The sequence below is a fragment of the Lagopus leucura genome, unplaced genomic scaffold, assembly GCF_019238085.1.
Source record: "Lagopus leucura isolate 7727_CA_CO unplaced genomic scaffold, USGS_WTPT01 Super-Scaffold_1, whole genome shotgun sequence".
NCBI lineage: Eukaryota > Metazoa > Chordata > Aves > Galliformes > Phasianidae > Lagopus > Lagopus leucura.
In genome coordinates this window covers 1,960,532-1,983,828 of record NW_024962250.1, presented here as the reverse complement: position 1 = coordinate 1,983,828, position 23,297 = coordinate 1,960,532, and the positions used below count along the sequence as shown (strand labels likewise).

Below are 23,297 nucleotides of genomic sequence, written 5' to 3'. Positions count from 1 at the left end.
CCTACAGTGTTTTCAGCTCCATGCTACGGATTTTCACATCCTTGAAGCAGAGCGGTTGGAAAGATACTGGGTTGTCCACCCAAAATTCTTCTCCATAAAAAAAGCTTATGGCACAAATGACAAGAAATCAAGATTCCCAGGGGCTACTTGTGATACTGTCCCTTTTTGGCACGTAAAACATACAAATAGATTATTCTTACCCTGATTAACCCATAAGTGAAACAGCCAAGATAATCTGAGTGGTACTGAAAAGGGGTTGCAACATGTGTATCTGACTAAAAAATATCACCAACTCAATCCCATTGGCACTGGTCATCATGCAACCATTATTTCCTGTACCTTATTCATACTGCTTTCAAAGAAATTACAATAATTCACAACATTCTGAATGGACATGAGAGAGTAAAATGCATTTGTTATGATCTGATGCAATCCAGGAAAAGATTTAATGGAAATAAAACGAAATCATATGAGACAAGCAAAGTAAATAAGAGAGAAATCAGCTCCAAACCACCATAAGACAACTAATCCTAAAGGCAACTTTTTTTTTCTTCTTCATTTTATGGCACAGGAAATCATACCAAGCATGACACTTTGGTCCAGTGATTCTGCATTAGTTTTCCCCAACTCACTCAACAACCACATATACTGTAATGCAACCAAAATACAGCTTGCTGCACAAAAGAGTACATAGAAGCATTTATTCAGACTTGGTCATGTTTATGGTTTCCTGCTCAACTTTAAAATTCTACTGTATACAATAGGAACGGTCTCTAGATGAAATAAAAGCATCCATGTTATTTTATATTGGTGGAAATAAACATGTGGACCAAAAGATTAGGAGTAAGTAGTACAATGCAGTCACTTTGCACAAGTGAGAATCTTTAAGGCATTATGTTAGGAAGATTAATTTCAGAAATTTTATTGCAAAAGGAATACATGGCAGGAAGAAGAAATAAAAAAAGCCAAAGATTCTGAGAGTAAAATTAGGGATTGAAGTGTAATACGTACAATTCATGACTTGCCAACAATCACAATGTTCAAAATAGCTATCCTTTAGTTTTCCTAACTATGCCTCCTTCAGAGGAAAATTATACAAAGAAAGCAATTTTCACCAAGCATATCCTGAAGGCAGACATTTCCCAGCCAACAATAACACAGACCTCAAATTTTAATTTTTAGTGTTTTAACTCAAGAAAATAGAGGTTTTCATGGTATTTCTTGCTCAGGTACCTAAAAGAGATGTTGGCAGATGTCATTTTAAAGAATAAAGCACAAAAGTTTGTACTTCTATGTGAAATTTTTACTCCAAGACAAACTTGCTTCAAATGTAAGCATAAGCATTTTACATGGTTCATTTTCTGGGCCATTTCAACCATTGGCCTCATTACCAAATTCTTGAATTCCTGAATAAAGAAAGTCATTGTTTATTATGATCTGTATGAGCAGCTAGTAACATCTCACTTTTGCTAAAGCTGTAAATGTTGTTGAATGGTACAATTACTCACGGAGATGCATCTATTTGGGATCTGACTGTTACTGGAACATGACTAAATTCCAGAGAAGTCCTCCACAGGCTGATGACTGACAAATCACACATCCTTTTTCTGTCAAACGACAAGGCTGGCTAGCAGGCATACGTAGAGAAAACAGACTTAAAACTTGTATTAGCCTTACTGACAGATTTGCCCTGTTCAAAAGTTGTTTCAGGTTTGTTTAACCTGGAAAAGAAGTTGCATTGTCTTTACCTATTTGTGTTAAATAAGGGAATAAGGGATTAGCACTCACATGAACGAAGCAGCACAATAAATGATACACACACAACAGCGCCTTTCAGTGGCTCCAAACAAAAAGCAATACACTGACTTGCACTGCATGAACACAAACACACAAGATTACAGTTCTGTATACACACCAGTCATGCAGCCCTTAGCTACGGCCAGGCAGGGAATAGATTATAGAAGTGCTGGGGTTCACACACCAACACTATTGAGAAAAATCAATCTTCAGCACATAATCATGAATAGAATTGATCAGTGTAAAACTCCTGGAAATACCAATGCATATGTCCATTATTACACAGTAGACTAAACCTGGTAATCAGAAATTTCTTTCCTCCCTACTGTTACAGTAACAATTTAGGAAATTTATGGCATCATAACAAGACAAAGTAGTAAACATTTAGTGAAAACACTGAACTCAGCATTAATCGAAGTTTTTGTCTTGCAATTATCTTTTTAATTACGGCAGCAGCTCAATAAACAAGTCCTACAAATCTGTAAAATAACCAAAACTTAACAAAAACAACCAGAATAATACAGACTCTCAGAATTCAACTGAACTTACATAATCAGGTTCTGTAAATGCAGTTACTTCATTACAAACACATACAACTAGTGGTTCCATATTTATCTATAGGAAGAAAACTATCTCTGTTCACTTAAGCTTCATGCCACTGAATATATTCCTCCAGCTGAGTTACCATTCAATACATGGCTAACAACAGATTATTTTATACCTACATCATTAATGCATTGGAAAAACAGAATTAATCAGCAAATTTTCAGTGTGCAAAAAAGGACCTTTTATACTGCAACCTCTGATCAAAGCCACTTTTTCTATCACAACAGTGCTGGCACAATTGCCTTGGGTTTTAAGTTAACAATTAAGTATATCAATGAACACCCGAAAACAGTATTTTTCATATTTTGTGGTACTGAAGAAGATTTCTGAGTTGGGACAGCTGCTAAATTCAATGACTATTTATTTATTTTTTTAAATTAAGCCAAAGAAAACCTATTACTAATTAACTGGTACACAAAATTCTATTTTCCTCAGATGTTGGTGACATCAAACTACAATCAATGAAATCTAAAACCAGTGAGATATCATCCATTTCAGACAAGTTTATTCCCATCTCTGCCCTCTTCACGGTATGAAATAAAGCAGCAATCTTAAAATACTGAAAAAAGATAGATTCAGCTACTGTTTAAAAATGTATTAATGAGATCTAATTATATAAATGTAGCTGTAGATTCCATCAGGTTACTTCACATTCTGTGAAATTACATTTTTATCTAAGATCTAATTTAGTCTTCCTCAGAACTTCCTGTCATTTCTCTTCCCTATTCATCTCCACACTCACCTCGCTTTGCCCAGTATAGCTTAAAGAAGATAAAGAATAGTTAAACCTGCAATGTAAACGTAACTAAACAAAACCTTTAATTGGTTTATAACTCCTTTGCTCTTATGTCAGAATTCACTGAAATCTTTGTTAAAATTTCACAAACTTCACTTCAGTCTAAGCTGGATTGTAAAATGTGCTAGAAGACTTTTGCAAACTGAAAGAAACTACTGCAGCAATTGAACTCAGTTACTCCAGAACCTCAGTATTGATCAGGACTCAGCAGCATATTGCTTAATTACAGATCGTGCTTATCTCACTGTAAAAGCTAGATATTTAGCCCTTAAAAGTACCTCAATTCCCTTTTAAATTTTATATAATTTTTTTAAGCTTTTCTTTACAGAAGAAATTTAATTTCTATGCACACGTTATGTGCTATTAGTACGAAATGTTTAAAGAAACATAATGTGCTAACTTTAAGGTCTTTAGCTTTACAATATAAAAACTGGTCACTGGAAATGACTAAAAGCATGAAAATTTATATTTTCCATGTTAATTCAATAAATTAAATATTTTAACTGCCTATCTCACACTATTTACTCTCTCTATTCTTACTTGGGGTTGTTTTTCTGTAACAGAGTTCTGTGCTGTCAAATCAGGAAGCAATCTTCACTGAGTTCAACACAAGGCGAGACGTATTGGATTCTCAATGTTGGCTTTGAAGGTTTCCAGAAACTTTGAGGCCAGTTCATCATCTACTACACGACCATCACTTGAGAGAGTCACTGTCATGAGCTGATGCTGCTTAAGTTTCTCATTCCCTTCTTCATCTTCCACAATCTTGAGCTCTGGTCTTGCTCGACCCACAGCTAGGATGCAGGCCTGTGGAGGGTTTATGACTGCAATGAAGTCGTTGATGCCAAACATACCTAGGTTGGAGATACTAAACGAAAATGAAAAGAGTTACCATTAATATCAGAAATAACGTAACCCCTAGAAGAATAAAGGCTATATTCAGTGATTACTATCAGCTGATTTCTTTCTGATGGCCAATCACTCATTAAGAAGCTCTGAACTGGATTTCAATTGGACAAATTCAGACTCTCATGGATTTGAGTTTTTTAATTACAACTAAAGCATCTATTCCTCAATTCCTCTTTCTTCACAGAACTGTATCCTTGCATTACACTCTAACATACACAATGGCAGTTGCAACAATTTCTCTACCTGAGAATACACAGTAACATCCATAGTTCCTTATATTTTCCTAAAAATATAGCTTTTCCAAAGAGGAATTGAATACACTGTAAGATACCACAACATTACCAAACAAAACAACTCCTGCAATTTCCTCTTCCTATTCCAAACCAAAAAATCTTTTAGAGCAAACCCCACAACTTAAAGTTAAAATGGCTGCTGATAACCAAGTTGTATGTTTTCGAATATCTAGCTATCACAGAGACACAAAAAAAGCCTCATTACACTTTTCCCCCTTGCCTGCATCACCAGCTGGGAAGTAGTACATAAGGAAGGACTGGACCTTCATGATAGCTTGTTTACCAGAGAAAGCTGGCCCACCATATCCTCCTTTCTGTTAGTTACTGAAAAAAAAAGTGGAAAACAAAATTTGTGTGCCCACAGTTATTCTCCTGTAGGCAATTTTTGTTTAAGTCTTTATCCACATCTCTGATGCACCATTTCTATACACGTTTTCTATTGAAAGACTCACAGATTCTCACAATCACTCCCCTCCAGCATGACACAGATACTCCAGGCAGTTGCACCTCAGGCACTTGACTACATATTAGAGCAATTCTGCAGAACAGAGTAATCTCTAGCATTATTCTCATCACTAACAGTCAGCTATAGAAGAACATTAACGATGAGCATTCAGACTCAGCATCCGAAAACTGGCAATAGTGAGCTGCACTAACATTTGTGTAACAAAAACGTCGTGACAATCCTGTTTATTCTAAAATGCAGTATATTAATTTTTGGAAATAGAAAGCCTGGAAGGTCAGTTAAGAATTTATTGTGCAACTGTATCACTACATTTATGCAAATGTTTAACACAAGCTATTTATTTCCTACAATTAAAATCGCTATCTCTTTTTGCAGTTCATTTTATAGAAAAAAATATCTACTGAGTATATGCAATCCAAATTGTAGCTACACAACTTTGCTATAGCAATTTTTTTTAAAAAATGTTTATTTATTTATTTACATCTCAGGAGACCTGGCGACCCTGCACATAGCAGGGGGGTTGAAATTAGATGATCTTTGAGGTCCTTTTCAAGCCAGGCCATTCTATGATAAATATGTTTTCCTAACTATAGGATGGAATCAAAGTAAAACAAACAAACAAAAAACATTCTTATGCAATTATGAAAAAATAGGTGCAAAAACAAAAGTCAGAACTGCCTCGGTACAAAAATCTTGAGTGTCTCAGCAGGTTCTAATGAATTTAACTTGCTGAAGATGTGTGCTAAGCCGATAAATTTTCCCGATACTTGGCACTTGGACTAGGCTCATAATCATCCATCATAATCATCCCATGGAGTTTCATCCTAAAGAGATCAATATTTTAAAAGGTAATGCATTGACACTTAGTAGAATCTCTGAGAATAAAGCAATTCTGAACTCACAGCGCTCTTATTAAACACTGCCAGGAAGTGTTACCTGAAAGATCCTCCCTGGTACTCTTCAGGTAACAGCTTTCCATCTCTTGCTTTCTTTGCTAGAGCCTAAGAAAATACAACAAGAAAAAAATGAGAGAGAGGAAAGAAATTCAAGTGTTATAACACTTGCATTATTTCTACTTCATTAAGACATTTTATGTAATGTTCAAACACAAAAAAAGTCACCTGATTTTGGTGTGCACTGTAGTGACACTATTTGTAATTGCAATGATCAGTCAGACAAGACCAGGACACAGATCTTCATTTTTCTAATTATACTGGAGATTCAATATAAGCTGTTTTGTCACTGGACAAACCTTGTTCCAGCTTTCAAAACAAAAGCAATAGTCTTTTCTCTGTAGTGTTTTTAATATAACAAAAATAACCTAGTGCTATAATGATGAGACAAATACACAATATTGCCCTCAACATAACTGTAGGAAAAAATATCATCTAACACTTCAGAAATTTCTGTTTGCATTTTCCTTCTGGTTCAAAATAATAAAACTAATTAGAGTTTCCAAGTGGACTCCATGAATACATACACATGTTCTACAGATTTTTTGAAGTGCCTTCTAGAAACCCTCTCCTCCACGGATGTGTTATTCAGGAATCACAGGTGTTTCCTATGAATATCACCATCCCAAGAGGGCATTCCTACAAACTCTCATACCCCCTCTTCCCTGCAGTGGATCTCTAAGAAATCTCTCTTTGCTTTCCAGGAGTTTTCCAAAATCATTTCAAGTATTTTCCATGAGCTTTCTAGCAGTCTTCCTCCATCCCCCACCAATAGAATTTCTGTAATTTTCCATGCAACTTCAGAGAAATGCTTCCCAGGAAGTCTGCTTTCTAGAAATTTTCCATATATTTTCCAGCCTTCCACATCCCAACCACATTCCACAGCAATTGCCCCAACATACTTTCCCAGTTCTGTCAAATAAAGAAGAGGCATTACTTTGGAGCAACCTATGAAAATAAGCTTACAAACACCATATTCACAAGACTCCTTCACAGCATGACTTCTTTATAACCTCTGTCAGCCATAACAGACAATTGCCAATTAAAAGCAAAACTGGAATTAACCAACTATAAACGTAAGTTTAGACATGGCTATTCTATTCATTTAAAATCTTTGTGTTTTTAGAATACCTTCTTACGTAGGACTTTACACAACTGAGCATTAACATAATAATCCTTAATTACTTCTAAGGTATTCATACTTTTGTTTTACCAATTTACAACTGCACAATATTTCAGAATTATAACCACCATCATAATTGATCAATGATACAATACAGCTTCTGGTGTAACATTACTACTTATCCATATAAACTTATGAGTTTTATTGCGACATGAAAAGGGACCAACCCATGTGACAACTATAATTACTAACCAACTCCTTATCTTTGTGGAAGGTTATTTGATAATGACTCTACCTCCACCCACACGCAAACAAAAAGACACCAATTCCATCATAGTTTCCATTTATGACAGTCGCTTTTATCATTTTCTACCATATGAAGAAAACAGATTGCTTAATTCTTTTGATGGGTACTTTTCAACAGAAATAAAATCTTGGCACATCCTCTTGGCCTCCTTCATGAGGCAAGCCCAACTTGCACATGCATGGCAACATCCACGACATTGTTGATCCTGTTAAATAATATCTTCTTTTTATACAAACATTCTGAAAGGCCACAGTAGTCTAACAATTGCAATGCTTTCAACTTAGAAATAAACAAGAAGCTTAAAGGAATTTCATTCTAACACATTGTCCACTGAATAATTCAAGCTTATATCAAGTTCTGAAGAAGTTTTCAAAAATTCTCTTACTATGGATTTAAAAAGTTAAAAGAACCACAGAATCATTGAATGGCTTAGATTGGAGGTGACCTTAAAGATCGTCTAGTTCCAAATCCCCTGCCATGGGCAAGGTTGCCAGCCACCACACCAGGTTGCCCAGGATCCCATCCAACCTAGCCTTGAATGCCTCCAGAGATGGGGCATTTACAGTCTCTCCGAGAAGCTTGTGCTAGCACCTCACACCCTTTGAGTAAAAAACTTCTTCTAAACATCTAACCTAAATCTCCCTTCTTAAGTTTAAAGCCATTCCCCCATGTCCTATCACAATATCAGACTGTAAACAATCTCCTTCTTGTATGTTCCCAAAAGGAGCACTGATTATTATTTTAGGCATTCATTCATCTCTGAATAATTACTGAACTAGAAGGTAATAACTATGGGAATAGTGTTCACACCATAGGGTCAATTTGAGCATATCAGCAATTGCACATCAGCAATTGCACTGAGTGATGAAAAATGAAAAACACGCTATTAGAATGCATACGGCCTGGAAAGAAGTTCCACAACGAACATGAAGCAGGAAACATACAAGCAATCTACAGAAAGAATACACTTATCAAAACACAGTGAGACTGGTAGAGAAACAGATGCAGTTTGTCTGTGTGACAGGTACTTATTTATTTCAATGTTTTATGGGAATCTTTTTCTGTTATAACTTTATTAGTTCCTTTCTGGCAGTTTAGACTTATAATTAGTTAGACACATAAAAACACAGCTTGTGTCCAGTTTTGGGACAGTTTCATGCCCCAGCAGCTACTTTCATTGCATTCCTGAGATACTGAACGTCTTAGATGACCTCACTCATTAAATGACATAGAAAAGCCCAGATTGGTACATTTCAACATTCATTATATTTTAGTCTGCCACAAAACATTTCTTCTATATCTAGCAACAACTGCCAAGAGTTTAAGTCACTAATGGGCACCTAGCCTATGCAAAATACTGCTCATTGCTACAAGGAGCTTAATGTTATCTTTGTAGTGACATTTTCAGCTGCATATTGAAAAGCTGTGGATAATGCACAGAGTGCAATAGAAGCAGCCTCAAAAAGATCTCTGGGATAAGGAGCAAAAAACCTCAAATTCAAAAATTGAAAATATAGAAATTACCCTGTGAGGATTACTGAAATACATCAATAGCAATAAAACACAGAAGTCAATACAGGTTTATTTTTCAAACAGTCTAGCCCAAATGCAATTAAATAACATGAGGGTTAAGTTATGGTTCATTAGAAATAAACAGCTGCAAAATTAATAATAATTAAATCTAAGAAACAGTGTTAGATCAATTTCAAAACTGCTTTTCTTGAAATTGATGTGTACCTGGGTCACGTTTCATTTTCCACTACAAGAAACTACACAGCTTTATATTCCTCAGCTTACTATACACTCAAGTCCTACCTTTGCAGAGGCAGCAATTTCCTGTATTCCTTTGGCAGGAACATCTTTTATGATTGGTGTAATGAGACCTCGGTCTGTTGCCACAGCAATAGAAATGTCAATGGAGTGCAGCTGCCTGCAGCCTTCTCCATCCCATGTTGCATTCACATCTGGCATTTGCTAGAAAAAAAACAAAGGGAAAGAAAAAGACAGCTGGTAAAAGAACAGTGGTGCAATCAGTTATCAAGAAAAAAGGAAAATTCTGTAAGACATATAGCTAGACAGATACTGCATCCACCCAATTAATTAGTGCATCAGATGTCTGTAAACAACGGCAAAAGAACAAGTCACATCTGTAACAGGACTGCCACAAGCCAGAAAAGAAGGTAATACAACGTACATTATTAGTTTGATTTAAACTTACTTTGTCAAGAATGAATGTATGTCAAGTATGAATGTATACTCCAGGAACTGAAAATATGCAATTTCAAAATACGCAATCCAGTTCTTTTTTTTTTTTTTTTTGGTACTACTGGAAGACTAACAAATTAACAAAAACCTCCAGATTCCTTCAGAAGTCACTGATACCGCCTTACACCTTGGCACACAAACTACAAAGCAGTGTTATTTCTCCCCCTAAATAAATCACAGGACATTAACTTGAAAAGTGCAAAAAACTCACATTGTTCTGTACTCATGTATTATTTTCCAGCCTTATCTCAAGTCTGACTCTTAACAATGGAAGCTACAGAGTATGCTGCATGTCACTCAGTGTTACTGGGATGAAGTTCTCCTAACGCGCTTTGAAAGTCATTCTGTGCAGACTCACAATGAAGATTCAGATAACATTTACTGATAAGTTTAATGAGGTTTTTGAGTTTACCATATAAAGACAAGTCATTGAAAAAAAAAAAGCAAATAAACAATAAACAACAGAACAAGACACATAGGTGAAGTCTCAAGTAACTGGTCAGAGATACTGTACGGATACTACTTTCACAAAGGTCTGTATTAAGTGACCTTAATGAAATTAGGAAACTGAAAATTGACATCATATTGCAGGAGAAAAAGTAAGGGAGGAACACTCAGATAAGCTCCATTCATTGAGATGCTAATTAACACTGTCATGTCACAAATTCTTTAACAGAAAAAAGGGAAGAAAAAAAATCAAGTGCAAAGCTCAATAAAATAAAGTCTAAATTACACCTAGGTAAAGTTGGAATCAGCAGATTACAAATGAAGAGCAAGGAATTGTCAAGTAATTAAAACAACCTGAAAACTGATCGACAAGGGTTGTGGTGTAAATATTAGAACTTTTTTTTTTTTTTTTTTTTTTTTAACTAAGATTGTTTCCTGGAAGAAAAAAAAAAGTCTTATTTCATTATTTCAACCTCACACAAGAAAATGTCCAGATGCATTACATAGGAAATTAGATTATCTAATCAATGCATAAGTAAAATGGCTTTATCATTTTACATGAATCACGCTGCTCTTCACATATAGGTAGTGTAAGTCTATTACCAAGTTGAGATGAATTTTGAATTTCTTTTAATCATAGTTACAAAAAGCTACATTACTATCTTAGATTTATTATTTCAGACACATTTCTATGTAAGATTTTTCTGTAAAAAGTAAATAATCAAAATGAACCTCCATGTGGAAAACTGAATATTAGAAATATTATCCCTAACTGAAAGCCAACAGTGTGTAATGTTACAAAAGGAAATGTTACTGAAATCAGAAAAGGTAAAATGACAACCTACAATGAGTTAACATGGAAAGTAATAGCTTTATGGAACAGTAAAACCCTCTGCTTCCTTTGTCCTCAGTCACTAGGACATGTATTCACACCAAGTATCAGCATATAATATAGCACAACAATGTAAAGTGCATAGCAATGCAAAATTATTTGAGAAATCTTATTTTGATTTACTATCTGTTCCATCACTGTGCTGAACCAATCTTTTACAGCATTATGAGAACTGAAACAGAATTAGCATATGTCCATGGGAGTAGCTCTTTAACTTAATTTCTTCCTTCACATTTTAAATAGTTAAAACAGTCCTGTCAAATGAGAAAAAGGGCTCTCACCCTTTCTGATGTTTTTATCTTATTGTGAGGTAATGCAACTAAGCAGAAACCTCACATGTAAGTTTTAGAGTTTAGCTGTTGCTCAAATGATGCAATGATATGAGAGAGTTTACCTCTTCTTTCACCGTATGGCTAGAATGCACGATCACTGTGCAGCAAAGTCTGGGTACCAAGTCCACAGCAATACCACACTGCTTCAAAATCCGTGTTCTTTCACTGTCACATGTAACTATATTGCCTTGATAGCAAGGGCAAATTCCACAGGGATTCTTGAGGATCTAGCGTGGATTGCTACCAAGTTACCTTCTTATAACAGATCTATTCCATCTAAGAGTGGTCACTAAACAGCAGTATTGTTTCCTCCCGAACCTCACAAATACTGGCCTTCAGGTTAGTCAGGGCTCATATCTCTGACTTATTCTAAAATTAAATGTAAACTGAACTCAAAACAAACACTCCACATTCAAGTAAAGTCATAACAATTCCTTCTTTTCATAAATTTAGAAAATGACTAATTTCATATTTTTCCAAGTGATTTGGCACCTTCTGGGCTCAGATCTTCAAAGCATGGGAATTCTAAAGAATCATTTCTGAAACTTTTCAGTTTCAGAAATATAAGAGGTACTGGGAATGTCTTCTAAGCAAAATAACTGACAAATTGGAAGGCAATGCATTCAGCTCCACACAAAAAATAGGCAAATACCTAACCAACACTGTGAAGCATATAGCTTGCCATATAAAGAGTAGGTACTACTGAAATATAGAATCTTAACTTCAGGATGTATCGCAGTAGTTGAACCTTTACACATACAAAGGGAACAAATGACAACTTTCAGAAACAAGCAAAGATTGGTTCCCTGAAGAACATTTAATTCAAAGCACAAGTGACCAAGTACATCACTGAAATACATCTGAGCTAATACACAACACAGGTGTAAGATTTCAATAAACATTTGTTTAAAACTTTAAGAAAAAAATAAAATAACCAAATACACTATCTTGCCAATTGCCTCAGCCTGCTGACAAAGCATCAACTGCTCTATCACCTGCAGAGTTTCTGCTCATTACTGTACTATGAAGAGCATTACCAAAAAACCTCATTTTTACAGTCCACAGTATAGACAGTGTGGAGAATTCTACTCACATAGCTCACAAGAACGGACACTAAATGACAAAGTATTAGAAGCTTTGCTATGATTGCATTCCTATCTTCACACAGTCTTACAAAATACTCTTTTGCAGTTTACTATAAAATGTATTAAAGTCAATTGTTCACTTACCTTGAGAGTAACTGCAGCTGCCTTGATAATAAAATCATTTACAGATACTTTAATGTCATCTGAAAAAAGAAAAACACCATTGCCTTTAAGATGTGCTTATCAGACTTGTGTGATGACAAGATTCCAGTAAATCAGTAGATTTGCTTCTTAGAAACAGTGCCAGAATGTAACTCATCTTTATTACCATAAAAGTGAGAACCCTTTTCCTCTTCTTGTAACAAAAGGAATATCAGGAATGAAAAGTCTCCTCAGCAGAGACATTCCTTCTAGTTTTTGATATAAAGTTAGAGCACTTAGAAACTTGAGTGTTAATACTCGTTCCTATGACAAGCAGTCCATGCGTGGTTTATGCCTTTTGTATTTACTTTGCATGTAGAAAAGTACTGTACAAAAACAACACTGCATGTTACTAATCTTCATGTACTTTCACGCATTAGCTGGAATAATTGCAAAGATCAGCTTTTATTCAGCCATGATTTAAAGGTATGTCATTGTCCAGTTACCCCTGGGGCCTTATAATGTAAGAATTATGAAGGTGAAAGCATCTGTGAATCCTTAAATTGAGTTAACAATATATTTTAAAGTGAGCAGCAAAATAATATGCAAGTAAGCAAGTGAATTAAGTAAAGAGCAATACTACATACAAGAAAGGCAGTGTTATCTACAAGCATACAAAATAACCTCCACAGGACTGGATTGTATCTGAGCATAAGAAACATTGCATATAATTTACTACATTTGCTTTCTTCCCCTAAAATTTGGAAGATTGGATAGAAATCATTGCTAAATATGTGCTGCATTATTTTTCATGAAGGTTTTAGGACTGAAGTACTGACTGGCAACTGCAGTAAAGCCTACAGATACAATGTAGAATATTCCATGCTTGCTACAGAATTATCATGAATATCATATATCATATGATATATATATATCAATATATCATGAAGATATATTGTATTTACATGAAGATATATGATATTTACCCAATATTAAATACATAATTCTCATAATAAGATGAATTTCTCAGCTGCCATCGTGACAGCTGTCAGACAAAAAAAAAAAAAAAAAAAAAAAAATCCAGGCATTCTGTCTAGGGCAATTATGATTTTTTTTCAGAAAAAAAAACAAAACACACCACTATCTTCTCTTGTGATGCTTAAAAAAAAAAAAAAATTAAAATAAAAGGAACAAAGAAAGAAAACACACAAGAATAAATGAAGATGACTAAATGGCAACACCAATAACTTTTTTGTTTAATCACTGAATGATTTCCATACGACTTGCCTAAGGAATATCTACTTGTGGATCATCACCCAAAGCTGCAACAATAAAAAATTAGTTTGAGAGTATTAAGTTACAATATGTCACTGGTCATTAAGTATTTGAAACTGGAAATTTTTTCATTAACTTGACGGTTGTCTTGAGTGATGACATGACAACTGTTCAGGAAGGTAGTAGTTTTCAGTGCTTGTCATCTCAGGGCAATGTACGCATTTTCGTGCCCCTTATTCTTACTTGCAAAGCACTCACTGCATAGCGTGCATTAAACAACTTATCAAAAAAATAACGTTTTGCCTCATCATACAGTCACTAAACAAAGGGCCTTCAGACACTTTTTTTAACTGAAGTAACACGTTTCGCATTAGGCTATGAAGCATACGTGGACACGTCTACTTCATCAAACAGAATTAAGTAGTTGTTCGTGTAGACTGAACTACTGCAGTGCAGAAAATTAAATTTCATAAAATGGAATGAACAAGAAAATTAAATTTACAAAGCAGCAGAAATATAATTTGAGTGCCTAGAATAGATTCCAAACTTGTAGGTATTGAAAATTCAAGTTTTGTAAAAATTAAGCTATTCTTTCACCAGCATTATAAATTGAAGCTATCAAAAGATAAATTAATCAATATTTTCCTGATTTGATTTGAAAAGGGATTTGCTCCTGTAAAAATGGAAATTAATTTTAAAAGCTATGACTAATCAGTTTGGCTGCAACTGACAAAACAGATATTGACTGATATCAACCGAATTCCAGTATATCAAATATATCACATGTGAAGAATAGTCAACATAGAAACATACAGCCAATAGAATCATTTTCAAGCAGTGAAGTCAATCATATGTCATGGTCATTTTGACTAATTCATCAGGTTCTACCTTAAAAACAAATATGTTTAAATGCTTCCTATTTTATGTTGGCCTACCATGTGAGAAGCAGATGTTGGTAGTATGGTAGTAAAGTTTGAATCTCTTCAACAGCACTCAGCTACATTTTGTTGTCATGCAAGAGATGGCAACAGAGGGACATAGCAAATGGTTTATGTTGTAGTTTCCATTAAAACAAATAAAAAGCATTATTTTTGGAGGAACCTACATAGATTTACTGAGAAAGCTACTTCTCCTGAAGAGCTAAACTTCATTCCTCAATGGATTAAAATTAGTTGGAGTTCCATGGACAAAAATGAAATGCAAGACATTAATGGATGGAATGAAACAAAAATGCAGTGGACAACACATAGTTCTCTGCAGCTGTCTACAAAGAATCGCATTACTCAGCAAAGTAACAGCTCTATTTTCCTGTATCTTGTTGGAATTGGACAACTTGTCAAGATACCATAAGATTACAGCTTGAGTCTGTATACAGGACACCAAGAAAGATTATTGGAATATATCATGTTCTGTCCATAGAAAAATCTACACTTACTGGACATGAGATGATGTGAACAAGACAAAGTACACATTAATACCATGTGCTACAGCAGATCAGTTAAATCACTAACCTTTAGCCAATTCACTTCTTAATTTCAAAATAGCATCAATGTCACAGTCAGCAGCAGCATATGCATGAGGTATAGTAGTTTTAGACTCTGTTAATCTCTTCGCAATAACTCTTCGGATGTTGCTAGCTGGTATTTCTGTGAACGTACCCTGAAAGAAATCATGTGCTACACCCTAAATATCAAGAAAACAAATATACATTCCCCTCTGCTGCAACAAAACTCCAGCCTTGATGCACTTTGAGCACCTCAAGATCAGATATACATTCCAACTGCTCAATTTAAATACAGTTAAGATCAGTGAGTGCTCTAGTCTATTCCACTGAACTGGGATTAACAGCATAGAATTAGCCCTACTCATTTTTGTGAAGAAGTCTGCTAGAATATGCCCAAATATTCAGGCTTGAATTCTCAGCTAGGGTATACAAACACTCATCTTCATGTGCCAAATATTACATATTGCTTGAATAGTTAAATAGTAGAGTATTTCCTAAGCAAGTTACTGCTTTCTCAGTTCCCAGAGCGGTCACTTCAGATGGTTTTCACCGCAAATCTTCCTTCTTACTCTTCCAAATAAATTGAGTAATATTTCAATGCAAACTTCTTCTCACCTTCTTCATAGAAGAAAGTCATTTTTTAAAAAATTGACTGAAATATCAGTGAAGACAGACAGAAAGAAAGATTTCAGTCCTGGAAATTTCACATCACTACCTAAGCAGCAGTGGCAATATTTACTTCTTACATCATTGAGGACTTAAAAGAAACATTACCGGCGCAGCAGGTTGTCCTGGTGTAGAAACTGGTGGATCTATTGGCCTTGCAGAAGCAGAAGCCACAGCTGTTGCTGGCAAAACAGAAGGCACTGCAGAAGGCTGAGGAGTAGCTGGAGAAACCACAGGTTTCAATTCACTGGGTTTACTTTTCTGCTTCCCTTGCAGAAGTTTAAGAGCATCCCTGGTGATTAAGCACAAGGAAATACTGAGAATGAAGAAAAAATTTCAAAAATTCCCAAAGCGTTGCTATTCCATCAATAGGATATAATAATAGGTTAGCAACCTTCCTTTGTGTGCTCACATTTCTGTTCTCAAATCAAAGGTTCAGCACTCCTGTTAACAAAAGGGCTTTGAATATGCAGTAACCGAAGCCATTTGTGTCAGAGAAGCATAAAATTCATGACCACTAACATCAGTGTACAAGGCATTTTGTGAATTGCGCTAACGTTTCTTGTAAATAAGGCATCAGAGCACTCGTGCTCATGCTATAAGGTCTCAAAAAAAACAGTTGTTTCATTTGCTCTTTTGGTGATCACTTCAACTAAATATAAATTAATTACTTGTAAATGGTTTCTAATGCTACTTTATAAATAGTGCTCACTATAAAGTGAGCACTCATCAATGAAGTAATACATTTACTAATCATTCATCTGTACCTTCTGACCTAAATATGTATAAACAGGTACAGAGATAGCATGCAAGTCCACACTTCATCTACACCACTACCATCTATCACAAATGAAGATGCTAGCATGCGATACTAATAAAATTTATCTGCACTAGTGACTTGGCAAAAAAGCTGCATCAGTCATTGATCATCTCTTTATGCTCCAGATCTGGTAACACAATCTTGTATCATTTACCCTATGTGCTCCTCTATCACTTTATGAAGCCATCATCACCACAGCACAAATGTTCTCAAGTGTTTACGTACACAAAGGTTTATTACAAACTGGCAGAGAAAATGTAAAAGAAATCTAAAATCAGACCACTGACAACCTTAGAATGGCTTCTAAACTTAAGATACCGAACAAAAATATTTACAAATTTCATTAATTACTGCTTAAGTGCGAATCTACTTGAGTAAGAGTTAACAGTTCATATGGTATTAGCTTTTTGTAAAGAGACAGAATCTCAGAACACCAATAAAGGCTCTGTATTTTTTTCCTAACAATTTATCACTCTAGAGTCAAGAATTAAAATCTGAAAAGCTCCACTTTCTGTAGTATCTGTTTACTCCTTGATTATTTGCTTTAATTTATTCTTTTAGCCCCAGTAGATACTTCGACTAATACTTTAAAAAAAAGTCTGAAGTCAGGATGTAAATTCAATGTGAAAGTTGTTCCTTGCTTTCTCAAATTTACTTACTAGCTAAAACTTGTCTAAAAAAATATTTGTTTAGGATGTAACATAACTACTACATGAAGGGAGAATTAAAATTAAATTTCACAGAAAGAAAATCATCCTCTACCATTACAATTTTACACACACACACACACACACACACGAAGAAACATCATGATGTAATGTAACTTCCCTAGTTAACTGGAAGCTACTAAGAGTTACTCAAAAGTTTTAACTTGGCAATCATAACACAGACCATCTGTTCATTATATCATTCCCATATTACACAGAATAAAGCTTCAATAACTTCTTATATATTTAAAGTGAAGGAAATGCTTTAAAATTACTTCAATGTATTATGCATATGGCATAAAAAACAGATGGTCCTACCTATTACAACCACGTTAAAATGCTTTAATGGTTTTGGTGGCTGCTAGTGCATTAACTGAAATCTTTATTGTGAAAGTTGAGCTTATTTTTAGACTAAAATTTATACTTGACAATTTTTGAAACTCATGCGAGCCTGAGATTTACTATTTATTTTTTACAAAAAAAAACAAACAAACAAAAAAAAACAACCAAAAACATTACTCAACTGATTCTGAAAAACAGGCATAGCAATGTTTTAGGACTGTCATGGCTGCAAGATTGAGAGCCCGAATAAAAGAGTTGGAGAAATATATCAAATTAAACAGATTTCTGCACAATGTCAAGGAGGTATTTCATTAGAACTGCAAAGAAAAAAACTCACTATCCCTTTCCAATTACTCTATAAAATCCCTATCGACACAGGACAACAATGGAGAACAATGAGAGGGAGAGGTAACAAACATGGAAGAGAGTAGTCCAATATCCAGAAAAGACATCAGAGCTTAGTGAACATCTGTTAAACAACAGAATGTTATGCTAAACTGTTATTATTAGTAGTATTCAAATTCTGCACCTCTTCAGTTTAATCACTACTACAGAAACATGCAGACTAACACTTTGCACTTTATCTCATCAGCCAAAATTCCATGAATGGCTGAAGTAAACACTGCATTCTGTGCTCAAAAGATAAATTGTGTGAAATCGACAAGCTAGAGGATATAAACACACCTAATAAACACTGAAGATCCAAACGTTGGCAACATGAGATGCACAACATCAGCATATTTATGGAAGACTTCTTGGAAGAGGGAAACATTACACATCAGAAGCTTCTACTGCACTATCAACATTATAGAAGGAACTCATTTATACATACTGGCAGCTGACAAGCAATATGCAGCCCAGATCTCACTATACCTCTGCACTCAATACATACCCATAAAACGACTCTGCAAAATCAGTACGACATAAATGCCCTACGTCTTACTTGCAAGAGGACAACGCAAATGCCTGAGCAGCTCTGAAATCCCCAGTCACACTTACTGAGAGCAGATAAGAGGGTACCAGTGGGAGGAACATGGTCTCAGAGAACTCAGGTATTGCTGGTACCTAACATGCATGCCTTGTAGTGGTTGCATTTGCAAATTTCTACATACTCAGTAAATAGGATGAGACAAGATAGAAGCAGACTGAGACAATCAGCAATTTTAACATAACTCTCCTAAACACAGTGTCTGAGGTTACTTGTTGTAACCTTTAACAGAGGTCAATTTCTGTTAACACATCGATTTGCTAGTGTATTTCTGAAAAGAACACAATATGTTGTCTAGAAAAAAATGCATCAGTCTGCTAAGGAAGGAAATTATGACGGGGAAACCTATCATGTGAAACAACCTACTGCTGATAAAAGCAGAATTCACAGTAGACTGAATCTAAAGATAGAATGGTGGTAGAAATGAATTTTGCTTGCCTATACAACTCACTATCTTTCTTTGTTTCTGGTAATCTGATAAGCTCCGTTCAATAAGGAAACTCAGTGTTTAAAAGTGAAAAGTGAACATGCAACACTCCCTCAAAAAAAAATAATCAATCACCAGTCTGCTTGGGAAGAAGACTATGAGTCACTCAGCTATAAACTATAGCACCTATTTTAACAGGGATCTCAAGTTAGCAGTATTCAAGGAAATATTTCTGCAGCAGCTCTCTACAAAAACCTGCAAGCATTTTATTTCAAAGCGTAGTAGCAAAGCCTGCAGGCATCTGAAAAATTGACATCATTTCAAAGTAACAGTTAAAAAATAGTAAAAAATCAGTCCGCATTTTAAAAATATTTTCACAGTCCAATCCTTTTGTGTGTGTGGTTTTGGGTTTTTTTTTTGTTGCTTTCGTTTTTTACAGAAGTGCAACGTAACAACAAAATCTTATTTTTTTCAGTAAGTAGTTTTTGTAGCAACTGAAATAGCTTTGCTACAACACCATGACAACTAGGGGATGTTAATTAGGTGGTTCAAACTCCTAGAGGGTTTCCACCTGCCAGGACTACTAATGCGCCAGAGAATACCACAACGAAGAAAATAACTTCAGATACTTTGTTGCTGTTACACAGCAAAATCCTATTTTAATTCAACTCAGCCAAAGGCACTAGGAAGAAGTTTTGAAAAAGCAAGGAAAACTTCCACTATCTGCTTCTCTGAATTAACTTCAGAGTTACACTAACCTAGATGTCTTTGAAATGGTATTACAGCAGCTTTCAAGGTCTGTGAAAGTGAAGGAAGGCATCTGTTGAAAGCAACAATTTCACTTAAAAAAAAAAAAAAAAAAGCAGTACTTCTGTTGAAAGCTCTTATCTCTAATACTTCACACACTAATGCAAAGAAAATATACTATTTCAAGGTTAAGAATTCTGGATCTACCATGGTGGGTTTTTATATACGACCTCCCAGCTCTAAGGGTTGAATATCAATCATCAGCTCAGAATATTCAGAAGAAGATTAAACTACCCAGGAGCTCCATCACAACAAAGATTCCTTAAGCCAAAGACAAGCACTAAATAAAAATAAATAAAGGGGAAAAAAAACACAACAGAACTCTGGATTCAATAGCATTGCATTTCATTGCTCTCCCTAGTTTAACAACAGAGAAATCAAACAATTCTGACAGATTTCCTGGTTGAACTTCAGTTAAGGAAAAAAACTTTAATTTATCAAAGAAAAGGAACTGATGAAAACAGTCCAGAGTTGTTTTGTTTTGGCTCTGACTGCACCTCTGAGTAGCAAAATCCTTCACATCCACAACAGTAGCCCACACTGCTGCCTAGGTGTTGACAGCCAGCTGTTAGGCTGAACTGCAGGAAACAGAATAGCAGAATTGAACAGCCACGACAGGATACAAAAACCAAAAAATTCATTTTATTTTGGAACTTTAAAGACTTTTTAAAGCATGTCCTCATCTATTCTCCCTATCCACTTAATAGGTTTTTTCCAATCTAACTGAACAGCTACGTACTCTTTAGTGAAGATTCCTCGAGGCCCAGAAGGTGTAACACTGCTTGGATCTAGCCCATGCGTCTCCACAATGTTGCGAGCTGCAGGACTTAAGCGAAACCTAAAGAAGTGGGGAGAAAAAAATTAACTATTTAAATAGTAAGGTTTACTTACTTCCATATATCAAGAGAAACTATAAGACATATGCTGTATTTCAGAAACAATAGTTGGGGAAGAAAACAGTTCTGTTCAAAGGCTGTGATCCTAACAAATCATAATGCGGCCCTTCAACAAGCTTTAACATAAGGTTGAATTTGAAAACATAACAGTGACTTAAAAGAACCAAAATAAGGACTAGAAAACTCATCTCGAAATTTTCCTCCTTCAGTAGTTACACAATATACTGGAAAAGGAAGATAAGTGCAGAACCAAATACATTCTTCAAGAGCAGTTTATAACAACATAAGCAATGAGCTTCAGGGACTCATTCAAAGGTTACACCTCTATCATTTCTCACATAGAGCACATAAGTCATGGTCTTGAGTTTTTCATATTCCTTTGTTATGAAAATGAAAACAATTCTTTTCCAGCACCAAAAAGTACAAGAACTTAGAATGTATGGAATGTTGTCTTACCTTTCTCAAAAAACAAACCAACAAAAAACAACACAGAAAGCAAGTTAAATGTAAACTGACCACCTGATCCATAAGCATCAGTGTACATCAACTGTGAACAAAACTTCATCTAAGCTCAGAATCAGCTCTACTAATCTAAACAAAAAAAAGTTCAATTCCATAATGGGCATGAAAACTCACTGCAGTTTTCCAGGTTGATGTTCCACTTTAGGAGGGGCTGAAACTGACGGACCTGCAGGAGTTGAGGTAACAGCAGCTGCAGGTGGTGCCGGAGAAGATGGATCACTAGCATCAGCTGGTATTTCAACCTGTTTCCAGTCCTGTCCTTCTTCTACCAGCAGACCAATTAGGGAGCCCAACCGTATATTTTTGCTTCCTTCTTCTACCTAAATTTAAGGCAATGAGAACATTCAGTTAAATATTGCATTGTCTAGACTCATGACTAAAAAGGGTAACTGAAAATTTCAGGTATATTAATGACACTCCTTCAGGAAAATATATCCTGTTTCATTTCTACCATTAGTAACAAAGATTCATGACTGTAATTAACTACAGCTGCTATTATAAGGTAAAAGAGAAGTATCAACTAATGCACCAAAGCCCCATACATCTAAAACTAGCGTTCAGAAGTCAAAGTGCAGGAGTTACATGCTACAGAGCATCTCTAAGAAAAAGCTGCATTAGATTCTTTGGGAAATGGATGTGGATCTTTTAGAAGAAAGCCTGAAAATTTTGCCAGACACATACAGCAATGTGCCTTGAGATAACTACAATGTATCTGGTAGTGGTACTTCTTAAAAACAAATAAACAAACAAACAACTCATAAATGGAGAAACTAAAAAACAGAAGCCAAAGTCCCCAAACCCTACAGCAACAGTAGCATCTCTTTTCTTCTTTTTGAAGAACATAACATTTGCTTCATGCTAACATCCACCACTGTAGTGTACCTAGTTTAATACAAGTGGTATCAAAAAACAAGTCTGTCCAAAAAGGAAGTGCTAACACTAATGTGGTAATTCACTATTTCAGAAAACATCCAAACAGAAATCATGCAGGAAGAATAGAATATATATAGACTGGATAAGCCCAATTAGTTTTAGATGCTCCTTCTAAAGTTAAGTTGTACCTGTACCACAGTCAAAATAGCTCTTCAATGCTGTAGCAAATAAAATCACAGCCACTGCATTAACTTAACAACCTGAAGAAGGGCTGCACAACTGGGTACTCTGATGGTCTTCACAACAGTTGAAGAAGTACAACTCTCCAGGCCCTCACAGGCATTAACATTTCCAGGGCATCAATGCCAGGTTCCAAAGCTCACTGGGGCAAAAAAGTAGTTCTGTATAACTTCAACTGTATCAGCCCAAACACAGCCAATTTCTGAACAATGAGTAGATACACTCATTCTTCTCTCAAAAAGCCATGTTGCATAAACATTTGCCTCAAGTAGACCTGGTGCATCTGCACTGCTGATAACTTTGTAAGAAAAGGCAAATTACTATCAAACATTTGAAAAGCCTAAACTAAAACAGAAACAAAATAATGATGTACGTGATAAGGCATCATATTGTTCTTAGTAGATAAAGCCAAGTTTTCTAGAAACTTAAACACTAATAAAACAGAATGCTGCTAAACCATAAAGACTGTACCAGCAGCTGCAAATACTAGGACGCTGTTGCTCACATACTCTAACTCTGCTAACAGGATGCATCACATTTCACAAGATTACCTGCCTCTCTACCCAGAAAGACCAACACTAGATCTAAGAAAGAACAGCAAAGCCAATCTTGTCTATATTCTCACAAAACACTCCATATTTACAGTTTTGCCAGTCTACTTCTTTTCCCTCCATAAACACTAGGTAAATAATACTTTAAGAGTAATTATTATATTAAAAAAAAAAATAAAAACAGCAAAATAATAAAATCAACCCTAAGACTTAGATGGATATTTCCTGTTCTGATCTCCTGGTGCACTTTTTTCCCATTAGTATTTT

At 35.3% G+C, this 23,297-nt stretch overlaps 1 protein-coding gene across 1 annotated transcript in view; it reads right to left on the bottom strand.

The window, feature by feature from the left end:
• Positions 1–2,215: 2,215 nt before the first annotated feature.
• Positions 2,216–23,297, bottom strand: part of PDHX (pyruvate dehydrogenase complex component X) — a 36,824-nt gene continuing 15,742 nt past the window's right edge. The window contains exons 4-11 of the mRNA XM_042865691.1: positions 21,481–21,686; positions 20,688–20,786; positions 15,966–16,149; positions 15,199–15,346; positions 12,416–12,474; positions 9,066–9,224; positions 5,804–5,868; positions 2,216–4,067 (exon numbers count right to left, since the gene is read on the bottom strand). Coding sequence (XP_042721625.1) covers positions 3,803–4,067; positions 5,804–5,868; positions 9,066–9,224; positions 12,416–12,474; positions 15,199–15,346; positions 15,966–16,149; positions 20,688–20,786; positions 21,481–21,686 — 1,185 coding nt within the window. The 3' untranslated portion in view covers positions 2,216–3,802. The remainder of the gene's footprint in view (positions 4,068–5,803; positions 5,869–9,065; positions 9,225–12,415; positions 12,475–15,198; positions 15,347–15,965; positions 16,150–20,687; positions 20,787–21,480; positions 21,687–23,297) is intronic.